Raw genomic sequence first — 14268 nt, forward strand, 5'->3', positions numbered from 1 at the left:
CAATGTTTGTCTTCCCCTTTATGTGCGGTGAGCTCTTTTGTTTTTAAGTCCTGGGCCATCTTCGCGCCGCCGCCTCGATCGGGTGTCAGATGACACCTTTTCTCCATGTGTGGTTCGGCCCCTGCTGATGCGCCGGCACAGAGAACAAAGGCGTTGAACTTGAAGCACTCTTTGATGCTGTCTGGATCATCGTCAGGGTGAAGTTAAACTTGATCTTTTGGTTTGCAAACTAGTTTAGGTTTTTATTGGGGGGGGGGACTGTGTTAATCTTCAGTTTTGGCTTTTAATTCATAGACAACAATGACTCTGGAGCTTTTATTTGAGTTGGCTGGCAGCTTTTCAGTACCTTGCTGAGGTTGATGTGGAGACATCGTCTCTCGGCGAGATGTAGTTTTGGGGGACGGTGGTTTCTTTATTCTGAGATTCAAGCCACTCCAGCACTTCGAGGTTGTTGAAACAACTTGCTCCGCGTGAACAGCGCTTTCTTGACACTGAGAGCAGCCCAGACAGTAGCCTGAGGTTCTGGAGGGGATGTGTCAGAGCTGCTGTCTCAATAGCTGATCAGCGTCTGGGATCGACCCCGAGATTTTTTTTTTTCACAGTCTGTAACACAGACATCTCTGAGCTGCAGCCTTCTGTAGAGGTAGTAATCATATGTGGAGTAATGGTGATGGGCGCTGACCGTATCACACACATGAAGTTTTTTCTTACTACCTGGCAAATTTGCCATTAAAATAGCAATCAACTGGGCTTTTAAAGGGAATGGGAGACGGCCCCCTGATTCGTTTATCGCATGTTGTACCCAAAACGCCCTTGACCAATACAGAGACAACTGTGGATTCAGACACGCCCTAAACGCACCTGAGTAACTGATGAAACTTCTAATTCCGTTCCCCTGCCTGCGCAGAATGTCTGTTCTTTGAGTAATCCATCGTTGAGGATTGTTCTTAATTTTCCTTTCAAGTTCAATATTTGTGGAAAAAATACTTATTTGCTTCCTTGCAGCGAATTAGATGAGAAGATTGATTACCCCCCTCCTCACTGTCTGCAAAAGAGCCAGCCTTAACAAATCTGGATGCCGGCAATTCTGCCAAGTAATTTAACACGTGGAATCTTGTTTGTGTGTTAAAATGACAAAAAAAGCCATTTTTTTCAGGGGGCTCATTCATCTGACAATAACTTGTCAGGGAATAATCACTTCCTGGAGTCTCCTCTGGTTGCCTGGCAACTGCTCTGAGCCGAGAAAAAGTCTGACCCATAACGCCGTGTAAAACAGTGGTTTGTCTCTTTTTACATTTTGGTTTTTATACGGATTAAACAAATGAGATCTGTGTACTGCGCTGTGCACTGAAATTCATGAGCTTCAGTGGAAAAATCTATTTTGATTTCATATAATTGCTTAGCATATTTTTTTCAAAGTTAATTATCTCATTAGACTAATTGTTCAATCAAGACATTTTCTTTCAATATATATTTTGTTTTCAACGTGAGAGTTAGTTTAGCAGTTCGCAAAATGTGTTGCCACTTGTTAATTTTAGCCTGACATTAGCCTGATCTGTAAATATTACAATTTGTACTTTTAACGTGCAAGTTGGCGAGCTTTGGAGATAGTGGTTGGATTTTGTTAACCTAGGCTTCCTGTTTCCAGTCCTTATTCTACCTGAGCTAAGTTACCTGGCTGTTGGAGATATCTTCATATTTACAACGCAGACATGAAAGTGGTATCAATCTTCCAATCTAAGCAATCTCCAGCAAGAAAGCTTTAATGTCAAACCTTTCATCTTTCATTTAAGAAGAAAGTTCCTCAAAGAACAAAATAACCCCCCCCACTGAAAAGATTACTCTCTGTATCTACTTAATAGTACCGTTGCCAGAAGCTTTAAGGGGAACCAACCAAGCAACCTCAGAAATGATTAATTTTCTATCATTATGTGGCTGTGTTGGCTGCAAGTCCTGACTCTGCCTACCTTGACCTAAATTTAGAAGTGAAACCGTTTTGAAAGATGTGCTCTGTATTCAAAGTGCTTCCCCTGCCAGGCTTTCTGTAATGGTTTTAAGTCGCAGGTCGTATTAAACTACCTCCAGCAGTCATGGAAGTAGGAACTCCGGTCCCAATCATGCTGGTAATTGCTGTCTAGGGGCGTGCGAGAGCCTTTCAGGCATCATGTCACTTTTTTTTTTCTGCCACACACATGTCGTGGAAGCCTTCCCTTGTCTGGAGTCCGTGCGAGTGCTCGAGGACAAGCGAGTTGAGTAAAAATAACGGCGGGATTCGGGGGGAACCTCGGGAGAGTTTGGGTGGGACACGGATGAAATTGCCGGGTGTGTTTTTCGAGCAAGACATGCAGAGAGAGTCGGTATGCGTGTTTCTGTTGCCTTGATGAGTGTCTGCGAGTGATGTACAGTGCTGTACGTGCCAGGTTTAACTGGTCCAGAGCTTTGGATTCATTGTGTTTTATGGGTTGTGCAGAAATATGGAAAAGTAGCAGGGGGGTACACAGCCATTACTCAGCAGCAGGGGAGGGCTGGCATTATCTGACCCTGTGATACCCGCTGTAAAAGATTCAACAGGAGTTGGAACAAACAAACTGAGTTGACAACCTCCACCAGAGAGAGTTGGAAACCACCAAAGAAACTTTCTCCTGTCCCTCGTCGTCCCCTTGTGTTTCCTCAGCCGTGTCCCCCCTTTGAACACCCCTCTGTTTTCCAAATCTCTCCAAAACCCAGCAGCTTGTTCAATTATCCGATTTAGAGTGGAGTTTGTGGAACAGATTGAAAATTCAGACCGAGGTAGACGATGTGTTGGGAAAGACACTGGTGCAGCATTACCCTGAAGAAAAATACATGCGCAACCCGAGGGTCCAAACAGACACACAAATGCCCTCTCTCTGTCAACTAAGAACCTTGTATGTCCCTTTCTTTGAGGTTCAGGAGAAAGTTTTTGATTTGATGTGACAAGGCAGAATTTTTCAAAATGCCAAGACAAAAACAACATGAATAACCAAAACATTTGAAATTTCTTAATACATTTTATATGCAAGCCTTGAAAACAATCCCTTTTGCGTCCAAGGATTGTGCCATTGCTCCTTGTTGTTGCTAAGCCTGGCGATATTTGCGAGACCATTGCGTCCCTTTTCAGGAGGAAGTGGACTAACTGCAAAAGTTTGTCAGAAGTTTGTTATCATATATATGTATATATTACAATAATGGATGTGACCTTTGTTGAGAGTTTCAAGGAGATCCCTTGAATCCCCAGAAAAAGGAGAAAAAAATATTCTACAGTCCATGAGTTATGAGCCAAAAATGAAAATCCGCTATCACTTTCTAGCATTTTAGTCAATTCTTTAGATATGTTAGAGGCTTAATTGGGGAACCTGTGTTCTGAGTGTTGTTGCATAGTATCGGAGAAATGGAAACACGATGACATGAGCATCAATGTGCGTGACTCTTTTTTTTAAACTCATGCACACACAAGTTTGATGGCGAGAGGTGGGTCGATATTGTCTGATGAGCTGTGTGCAATTTACTGCAGAGCCAAGGCTGCCAGCATGAAGGAAGAGATGGAGGGGGGGAGATGAGCACAGCCCTTTTTACTATAAGTTCATGTGGTTTTTTGGCGGTGAAAATGAGAAAATGGCAGACGTGGTGTCAAAGAAAACTAAAACTGTGCCAATATATGGGGAAACATATTGGATCTGAAGCTGGAGATGTCTCACCTGCTGATTGAAGTGCCTCCTTCTCTTTATTCATGATTCATTGCATAGACTTTATATAAACTTGGACGTACTCAGGAGTGTCTGCTGAAGTCAAGTGTGACATTTAGTGGTAAAATTCCATAAACTGGTACTACCAAACAGATTTGGGTATTTTTTATTTACACCAACTCAACCTTAATGATGACTAATGGAATCCAACAGCAGAGAAATGGTGGTTCTGAACAAGCAAGCCGGAGTGTAAAAATGCATTCCAGGCTGAAAGCGAGAGACTTGAGCGAGTGTGTGAAAGAGTTAAAAAAGACAAAACTGCACATTTGGATTTGCGCTTTCCAAAAGCCACACTGTGCGCCACAGATCTAGGTTTTGAAACAAACAAGCAATCTCATCCAGGGTTTGCTTTTTCAATCCCACTCACGGAGAGACATGAACATTTCTTCACACAGAATCAATCTGCCCTCTGATCTGGGGGGGGGGGGTCACCCGGGTGGAAAGGACCCTGCTGTGAGGCAATGAGCCTTTGATGGCGATATCATCCCTCCATCATTCTCTCTTTCATCCTCCGCTGGGTCCACGAGGCCAGAGTTTGACTGAAGGCCTAAACAGTGAGGGATTGGGTCGACGGAACGCAGAAAAAGAGAAAGGGACAGGGGGACGGAAACGATAGCAGTTAGTAATCTGACAGATGTCAGTTTAAAAAAGAGAAAGAAAAGTCCTCATCACAGCTAGATAAGAATAAAAGGTCTGTCAGCTGGCCACTTCATCTGTCAATCATGCTGTGTTTTATGCAGCCAGCCACCCATTCACTCAGTCAGTCAGGTGCCTCATCAGTCTCCCTGTCAGTCAGTCACATATTCAGCCTCTGCTAGCCTGACACTTGGTCGGTCGGTCGTCTATCGTTGGTCACTGAATCAGTTGTTCCTTTGGCCTGTTAGTCAGCCATTCGTTCAGTTGTCAGTTGACTTTTTGAAGTCAATCATTATTTTATTTTTTTTGGCTCAATCATGAACTAATCTCGAGCTGCAGCAGTTAATCGATTAGTAATCCACGACTGAACATCGAATAATCTGTTCAAGGGTTCAACATTCTCTGATTTCAGCTTCTTAAATGTGAATATTTTCTAGTTTCTTTGCTCCTCTGTGACAGTAAACTGAATATCTCTGGTGTGGGGACAAAACCAAACATCGTCTAGGGGTTTGGGAAACACAATCGACAAGTTTCACCATTTTATGTCATTTTATGGACCAAACAACAAATCTATTCATCAAGAAAAATTGTCGACAGATAGTTGTTAGTTGCAGCCCTGAACTAATCAGTCCACAAATCCGGCGTAGTCTGTTTTCTTTTCAGAATGCAAAGTGCATCAAGTGCAAACATCTCCGCCATTTGCCGCGTGTGTCTAAACTCAAGACGCCAAAAATCCCAGACACCAGTTGGCAGATAGAGACGCGGAACGACAAACAAACAAAAACTGGCAAGACTCCACCTGATCGACAGAGTGATAAACACCCCAAACACCCCCAGTCAGTCGCATCCAAGCGTTCCGCCTCACAAGCACACGGCTACGTATACATACAGTAGAGCGGCTCAGCGTACGTTGTGTGCTTTGGTGTCGAGCAAAGTCTGTGCTGGTTTTTACTGGTGTGTGGCGTGTGTGAGAGAGACGGAGAGAGAGAGAGAGAGAGAAGCATCTATCAGTGCCGCGGTGTGACCCCAATCTCACACTCCCCTGCCTGTGTTTGGACAGATGGATCATCTGCACCGCTCATGTTTGACAAACGCGTTTGCACGCGGGCGCGCGCATGCGTGTGCACGCGCGTGTTTCACTGTGACGAACTCAAAGCCGGCGTTCATTCGGGAGTCTATTCATTATGTATCGTGTAATTTAACCATGATGAAGTCCCTCCCAGACAAAAATCAATATGGGGTGTTAATATGAGCCTCTCGCCACTCGCCACTGCGGGAAGACTTCCATCGGTTAGTCAGCCGACACCTGTGTGTGTGTGTGTGTGTGTGTGTGTGTGAGTGTGTGTGTGTGGTTGTTCTATGGTTGCACATTGTGAGGACCAGTTTGAATGTTTTTTACCTTTTAAGTGAAGACATTTCGGAAAATTGTGGACATTTACGTTGGTCCTCACTTTCTGACAGACCTTCAGAGCACCACCGTCTGAGGGTAAACACATGGTTTTGGGGTTCAGGGTGATGTCAGTGTCAGGGTTGGGCATTCAGGTGTGGTGGCTAAGGTTGGACTGCAGGTCTGGGGGAATTTGAAATTGAGATTCAACCATTTTGACTAGTCTCCTAATGGGTAAAGATTACAGTCTCAGTTTGTTTCTACTGTAAAAGTGAAACGATGATTGCAACGTCGTTTATTATTTCTTGTATTTACTGTCATTTATATATTACTGATTGCCTTTGCACAAAGGAGGCAAAAATGACCTCAGACGTGACCCTGGTGTGTTAAAAAATGCAAAGCATGATATATTGAGGATGGTCTGTGGGTGTGTTTATTTTTATTTCCACTTTCCTTCTTATTTCATAACAGCAAAAACATATCATACAACAAACATGGCCAAAATAAACACACAAACATTGCTCACAGTGCTGTACCATCATGATCACACATCAAAGCTTAACACTATCCTGACGCTGCAAACATTATTATCTGCGCGTAACATGCATTTCAAGTGAAAACATCATTTACCCCGTGTTTAGTTTTTGTGTGGCTTGTGTTCCCTCGGCTCCGTGCCCTGAATGTACCGGGGGTGTTATCCATCACCTGGTCCCGAGGTGATTTCAGTGTGTCTGTGTGTATGCGCTGTAAATGCCGGGGTGCTGTACCAGTGTGTCCTTATTTGTGGAAGAGTGAGAGAGACAGGGAATGGAGTAGGAGTGGGAGCAGCAGCGGGAGGAGGAGGAGGAGGAGGAGGAGGAGGCGGCGGCGGCGGCGGCGGCGGAGGAGGACTGCACTGATGCCCTGGAGATGATTTAGAGTTTAGACCACAGAGCAGCACAGAAAGCTCCTCCAGTTTTCTCCCACAGGACCTGTCAGTGGCTTGTTGTGAGTTAAAGAGAAAATAGGATCCAGCAGAGATCACTTCAGGGGAACGAGACAACAGTTCAAACGGTCTGGGTCTAAATCAAGTCACGGCTGAGTGTTACGTACATAATGCCTGATTTGCCATGCAAATGACGAATCAGGTTATCTGGGGGTCGTTAAAGTGACGTGTGCATTTTTTTTCTTACAGTCTCTGGGAGTTTAGATGTCTCGAGTGTTTCACTGGGTAATGCCAGGTTTTCATTAGGGTTTATTTTCATGCAAATACGGAATTGGAAGCGTTTTCGAGATTCATTCAGACCAGATGTTGAAAGTAAGGCTAACACAATAAGGGCTTGCATGCAATTCGACCCCGACATTAAATGTTTAGTTTTCACTATTGAACAAAGAAAGGAATTAAATTACAATTTACAGAAAAATCTGATTGGACATAATTTAGATTAGTCTTTGTCACCGATTGTGCTATTTTACCAATCGTTGTCTATCGATTCTATGGTTGAATTAAATGGACCAAGTTATTTTTCTGTTAATCAACGATGCTATGAGCAGTGGTTGGTTTTATGGAGGCGTCCCTGTTTTGTCATGCACGAGGATGCACATGCACAATCCTGTCGCTGTTTCCACGCTATTCCGCTGACCGACAGTTGGCGGTGGCCATGCGCAAAGAGACGTAGTTACGCAGCAAAGAAAGGCGAGCGAGCAAACTTTTTTTAAACACTGTGACGTGTTTGATGGACCTCAGGGATACACACATTTGGTGAGAAACGCTGAACATAACCATAACTTTTGTTTGTTTGACAGAGAACTCCACGGGACACCTTCACACGTTCAATTGTGAAAGTGAAAGTTTTAAAATCTCTCAAATTCCCCACGAGACAGTGAAACGAGGAGACAGCAGTAACTATCTCAGGATGGCAGAACATATTGTTCATATACTAGATGGCGGAACTTAGTTTTTTGAATATGCAAGCACATGTTTGTGCACATGCGTGTGGAGAAGTGGTACAGGCTGACAGGAGGCCGTGTGCAGAGCTGCAACAGAGGGAGCAAAGGTCAACAACCTCGCCGACCTCGGCTCGTGGTCCTGTCAGTGGGAAAGTCTGTGTGCGTTTGAGTGTGTGTGAATATCCACAGCCCTCACACACACACACACACACACACACACAGACACACACAGTGAAATATTTTTTTCGCAAAGTCAATGGAGACATAAAAGTTTATAAGAGTGTATGAAAAATGACAAGAAGGATGTCCGAGCTATAACAGACTCCTCGGGGGGAAATGACTCGCTCAATTTCGGCTGCATCAGGTAACATTTGCTTTTTGTTGGAGAGAAAGAAAGAAAAAAAAATAGCTAGGAGCTGTCAGGGAAACTGGCAGCCACAGAAAAGTGACATGTCAAATGAAAGAGTGACTAAAGCGAAAATGCGAAAGAGTGTAGAAGCAGACGTGTGAATCATCAAGACGGAAAGGGAAACGGAACAGAGAGAGAGAGAGGGAGAGAGAGAGAGAAAGAGAGAGAGAGAGAGAGAGAGAGAGAGAGAGAGAGAGAGAGAGAGAGAGAGAGAGAGAGAGAGAGAGAGAGAGAGAGAGAGAGAGAGAGAGAGAGAGAGAGAGAGAGGCGACTGGCAGTGGCTGTCACTTGCTGCTGCGGATGACAGGTGTTTCACATTACTCTGCGGGTGAAGGCAAAGCCACATATCCCCGCCGCCCGTGCATTTATACATTTTGGACTTTAAATGAATTCCATAAAAGCCTGAAGGTCAGGAGGCTTATTCATGCGCACTAAAGGCAGAGTGAACTTCCCCTTCTCGGTGGGTTGTGTTACCCCAGAGCCACTCCGAGCTCTCTGAGGTGGATTCATACTTCAGAGAGAAGTGGAGACGGGGTTCGCGAGCAAATGTTCACCGCTCCTTCATTTTGTCGCTCAGTTTTCTTTGTTCTTTTTTTTTGCAGTGTGCAGATTTGTCTATATTTTGCTGTCTTCCCCACACAATAAAAAGTGGTATTAATAGTTTTGGGTTTGTTTACCATTCACTCTAAACTGATTGACTAGATTGTTTTCTTCCTTGCTCTGCAAACCACCCCCCCCCCCCCCCCCACCACACACACACACAAACACACACACACACTCCACACACTCACCCCAACTGAGTGGACAACAAATGAAAAGCCCCTTTTCACATTCAATAAATTGCGAACAATATTCCACGGGCTCGGCTACACAATGCATTTTCAAATATGAAAAGCTTTTAGCACAGCCAAATTGCCATTACTAGCCCTTTACGGCCAAAGATATTCAGAAGCTGCACTCGCTCCGCCACACATGCTTCTCGTAATGTGGCATGCAGTCATGCAGGCTTATTCTTCTGTTGTGCACAGCGTGGTAATAGAATGACATAAATGATTAAAAAGTAATGATGTAGATCAGTCATCAATTCACCCCCCCACACACGCATACAGGGCAAAAAAAAGAAAGAAATTATGAACAATTGAGTTGTGCAAACTGCTTTTGTTTTTCTTGCGGCAAATGGGTTTTTTTCGGAGGAAGAATGAATATGCTGTAAGCGTTTCAGCATAATATCCAGCAATTTGAGGATACGGGTGTGAATACAAACAAATCAGATTTACTGCGGCAATAGGGTTTAATTGACCCAGGAGGAGTGCTGTGCGGCTGAGACATCGGTCACCCGCAAAAAAAGAAATAGTCTCTTTAATAATGAAACGCACACGGCAGCACACGGCAGCACACCAATTGCTCGCCCTTCATCATTAAATACGAGAGAGGAACAAAGACTTGCTCAAAGGGATGTCATCTCAGATATCAGGAGGACACGCCCGCTCAGGCACACCCATTAGGTGCTTGCGGTTATGCGGCGCCGTGTCTGATTCACGCAGCGGGTGTCAGAGGTGAGGGGTGGGAGGTCTCCAGGTGCCGCTCCCCACACTCCTCTCCCCCTCTGTCACCCGCTCTTCTTCGCACCTCTCTCCCCTCGTTCTCATTATCTGCTGCTCTTCCTCACCTGCAGTGAATGTTTTTTTCAGATTGCAGTGATACAGAGGTGCTATGGTGTATCGAGCTTTTCAGCTTCTGGATTAACTCAAATGTGAAATTTGTATTCTAACCCAAATCTCTCCTTATCTTCCCCCGCCCCTCCTATCATCTCTCCAGGTGTGTCTTTCCAATGATCTTGGCCCTTGAGGCCTGAGGAGAAGTGAGCAAAGCTCAGGCCCCAAATGGGACGCCCTTTTACCCAGCATGCACTGCTCCTGCTGCAGTGCATGCTGGTCCTGCGGCCCGCAGGCGTGGCCAGTAGGAGAGGGCCAGTGCTGCTGCCGGAATCACCCTGTCACAAGACGGAGCACCCGCTCGTCCCACACTCAGGTAAGCGTTTTGAACAAACACGCACGCACACACATTTTGCCGTTGCTAGGAGACATAAACGCACTTGGACACATTGTCAATTCTTTGTGGTTTTTAGACAGTGACTGAAACAATCGCCTTAACATTTGACAACATCAAATCCAGGTGGACCTCATTTTAAACGTGTTCAAGGCCATGAATAGTTTGGGTTTAAAAACTGCAGGGACCTGAGGCAGATGCGCCCAAATCCATTGACTTTGCACTTCACTCGGCCTCTAACCACTGCAAAGCAGTGAAAATGCCATTGAGCTGTGTTCAGTCCAGACTCCCAGTCAGATAATCACACAGCAGCTTGTCGCGGGTGAAGTTAACTCGGAAGACCAAGGTCACTGCATGTGTGCAAAGACCCGTGCGCATGCAAAAAACCCATCTTCGGTGTAACTGCCCTGCACAGACACACTTCCTCGACAGCCCATGCTCTCTCTTACTCCGTCTTTCCTCCCAGTCTTTGTCACTCCATCCTCTGCTGAGGTGGCACTCTCCCCTCTGCGCCAATTGAGCGCAATGATGATGACTAACTGCCCGCGCTGGCGCGACACGTTCTCGCCCTGCGCTCTCTGCGGGGCCAGGACCACACACCAGCCGGCGAGGGTCAGCGGTGGTCAATGCGTTTGTGTTCTCTAATGTACCAGAATGGCCCATTAAGCTCCAGTGGCTTAATGCTCTGGTTGAAATATATCGGAGCATTGATAAAGAGGGGAGAGATTTCAGTGAGCAATCAGACACGGTCCGCCCGACACAAAGGCTACTGCACAGAAGAAGGGAAAAGGCGATACGATGGTTTCCCTCCTGGACATTAATTCAAAGTATGAGATAATGATATCCTCATGATGTGTAGGTCTTAATGAATCTAAAAAATGTGTGTCTGTGTACCAATATTATTTGACAGAGTTGAGGGACTGAGAAAGATTTTAGTCACAAATTCATTCGTGATCTTTGCCTCACGTCTCGTGTCTCCTTTCAAACTTTCGGAGCATTTTGTTTCAGTCCGACACGTTTTTTTATTAGAATTTTGGCAGCTCGGTAATTGCATAAACGAGAAGCTGTGCACATAGGGATGAGCTTGTTGTCAGCTGTCGTGTGTGCGAGTGGAGATGAAAAAACAACTGTCCGTCCGTTTCCCACGGGAATCCAAAATAAGCGCGATCGGTCGTCTCCTGGTTCTCTCCCCAAACGTCAGGGGAAGTTGACCCGTTCTCGGCCATCACCAGATCACGCTGCCGTGCAACATTTGAGTCTTGACTCATGGTGGCTGTCACCTGGACGGAATTTCACAGTGCAACTCACAATAAATTACACCCTGTCGTGCCTTCAGTGTTTGAGTTGTGCTCTCCTGGGAGTGTTAGGTTACGTGTTAAACCAGAGGTATGCAACTCAGTGTCTCAGTGCAGCCTATAAAAAAGGTGGGACTATTTTTCATAGAAATTAATTTGCACCGATCCAGGAACAGGTACAGTATGCACATGCATTTCATTGGCTTGTTAAAGCCATTGATCCCTAGAAGTTCACCCAAAGTTTCTCACGAGCTTGTTAACCAATACCCGCAACACCAGTTTTGCTGCCCTGCTCGTAAAGCTCAGAAGCAAAGCAGACTTCCCGTGACTAGATGATTTCTTGCCGTCATGCAGGGGACAGAAAGTTTTATCATCACACTTTGTTTACTTTGTTACGTCCTAATCTGCAAGTCTCAGCACCTTTTTGCCGAGCAGCTGCTAAATCCCACGGTCTCATGGAGAGTTTTTCTTCCGTGGCCTGATGATAGTCTTCGTGCAGTTCAAACACATCTTACTGTTCCAAGTACACAAAGCTTTCAAAGACTGCCAAATTATAACCCTGGCTTTTTGCAATAAACACAAAAAAAAAAACTCAAAAAAAAACTATGAGTCATAACGGAATATGCAGTTACATACACACCATGTGTAGGGGAAGAGAAACCTCTCGTTAGACCTATTTCCATTCTCTTTTGTGAGACACTGTGCGCCATGTGATGTAGTGTAATCCCAGTGGTTGTTGAGAATGTGAATGTGTCATCTCCAGCCAAGCTGGGAGAACTACAAACACTATGAGATATACCCCTTGTGGATTACAACAACACAACACTCCACTCAGGGTGAAACGTGTTTTTTTGGACATACGCAGACATACATTAAGGGCGTCGGGTTGGGTCTGCGCGGCTTAGTGCTCAACTGTACGGTTGTTTTTAAATTATCTTATCACCTTTTGGGGAATATGCTAATTAACTTTCTTTGTGAAAAGTTATATGAAATGTCATTGAAACCACAGCAAGCGGTCGCTTCGCTGAAGCAGGGGGTAAACAGCTAGCCTGGGTCTACCCAAAGGTAAGGAACTCGTATGGTTCAGGTCAACGTGGGAGCTGACACCAGGGTGAAGGCTGCAGCTCTGCTGAGGCTGTTCAGGTTGAGTTAAACAATGCAACAGTGCAAACAGCGCGGTTGTGACTCGTCACGAGGAGCCAAGGTCAAGGGTTGACCGAGCGCTGCGTTCCGGTCACAGTGTTTCTTGCTCTCCGTGTGATTGTGGTCCTGACTGTGGAAGGGCGCGCCCCGCGTCGGTCTGACCCCACGAGGGATGGTGGCTTTTCTGACTTGGCACAACACTTGGCCGGCAGAACTGCTACTGTGGTGCAAGGAGTGCTATACTGTTTTCGGCCCCGCGTGGTTGTTTTAGAAATGTGGGGGGGGGGTTTTCAAAAAGAAAGTGGAGCAGCAGCAGCAGCGGCACTCTGAATGTTTGTCCAAAAGGGACACTCTGCACTACGCTTTCAAGAAAAACAGGTCTGGATATAATCCTCAGCAGAGGTCCAATGTAAATGTGTAATTTACAGGATTATTCTAAGAGGGGATGATGGGAGATTTTGTAGAGATTTTGTGTGCAGGCTCGAAGCCTTTTAAAGGTTATAAACTGAGGTGTAAACGGTGCCTTCGCGGGCCACGTCTCTGAGGAGCGGAACCGCCAGACTTGGCTTTTACAGCCGCAAACCAAAATCAGCTTTTATCGCCCCCCTGAACGGCCAACACGTCGTTAGAGAGAGAAGGGGGGGCGAAAGCAGGAAAATAAACAAATGGCCTCACAGCATTCATAAACGCGACAAGGCCACAACCAGTATCAGATATCTTCCAATTGGTCATTTGGGGGGATTATTCTTTTAAATTTAAAGCCCTCCAGTGTCTTTCAAAGTGTGAATTTCCAAAACCATTCACTTTGCTCTATTCAGGTGCAAGGTCAGCTATGTTCTAGCCATGTTTGAACTTTAATGGCTGACAAGCTTGCCAAAGAAAATGAAGGAGGGTCCGCACATATTCTTGGATCTGAATACACACCCCTTACAACCAAAGGCTCCTAAGTACACGTTAGATTCAGACTTTTTTTTGCACACTTATTTGTGGCTTCATGGTGATTTGTTTTGTATGATTCACTTGTTGCCCCCAGGCCGCCGCCACGCTAATTTGACTTGCAGGACGTTCCGCTGTAAAATGTTGTTTTTATTTCTTGCTCCAAATAACATAATAAAGAGAAAACCCTGCCTTGCTCTTTAGATTTTTTCTCCAACTCAGCAGGTGTTTGTTGTTCGACTGCCCTGCGCACATTTTCTTCCTCGCATCAACTTGACCAATTAGTTGCCATTCGCCTGGTGCCCATTACCACGGGGCAGCATTTAGCGTAAATTTGGCTTTTCATTTAAGGGCTGCCCCCCCCCCACCCAAATTTGCACCATTCACAGAAAAAACATTCATGCTTCAGAATTGGTTCCACGTGTTTTGCCGCGGCTGCCGGCCCGGCGGAACTGCAGAGCTTTAACTTTGAGCGCTGGCAGGCCCGACGACTGGTGTGGCCTCTGACGCCGGGTGTAAATATTTATATGTCCTGTCATTTTGTCTTTGCGTCAACTTCCCCGTGTCAGAGAGGGGAATAACAAATAGGACGTGAGGGATGGGCTGTTCTATTTCGAGGAGGAGGGAGACAGGGGTTAAGAGGATAAGATGGGGCTGAGTAGAAGACTGGGGGGACGAGGGGTGTGTGTGTGTGTGTGTGTGTGTGTGTGTGTGTGTGTG

General features: G+C 45.5%; 1 protein-coding gene across 4 annotated transcripts in view; it reads left to right on the forward strand.

The window, feature by feature from the left end:
* The window catches only part of sema5a (sema domain, seven thrombospondin repeats (type 1 and type 1-like), transmembrane domain (TM) and short cytoplasmic domain, (semaphorin) 5A), a 121027-nt gene that overhangs the window by 26646 nt on the left and 80113 nt on the right, over positions 1–14268 (forward strand). For all 4 annotated transcript variants that reach the window (XR_004786521.2, XM_035618812.2, XM_035618813.2 and 1 more), the window contains exon 2: positions 9944–10156. Coding sequence is in view for 3 of the 4 variants with exons in the window: in XM_035618812.2 (XP_035474705.1) it covers positions 10009–10156 (148 nt within the window). In the remaining variant the exon portion in view is untranslated. The remainder of the gene's footprint in view (positions 1–9943; positions 10157–14268) is intronic.

The sequence above is a fragment of the Scophthalmus maximus genome, chromosome 21 (genome assembly GCF_022379125.1).
Source record: "Scophthalmus maximus strain ysfricsl-2021 chromosome 21, ASM2237912v1, whole genome shotgun sequence".
Classification (NCBI taxonomy): Eukaryota; Metazoa; Chordata; class Actinopteri; order Pleuronectiformes; family Scophthalmidae; genus Scophthalmus; species Scophthalmus maximus.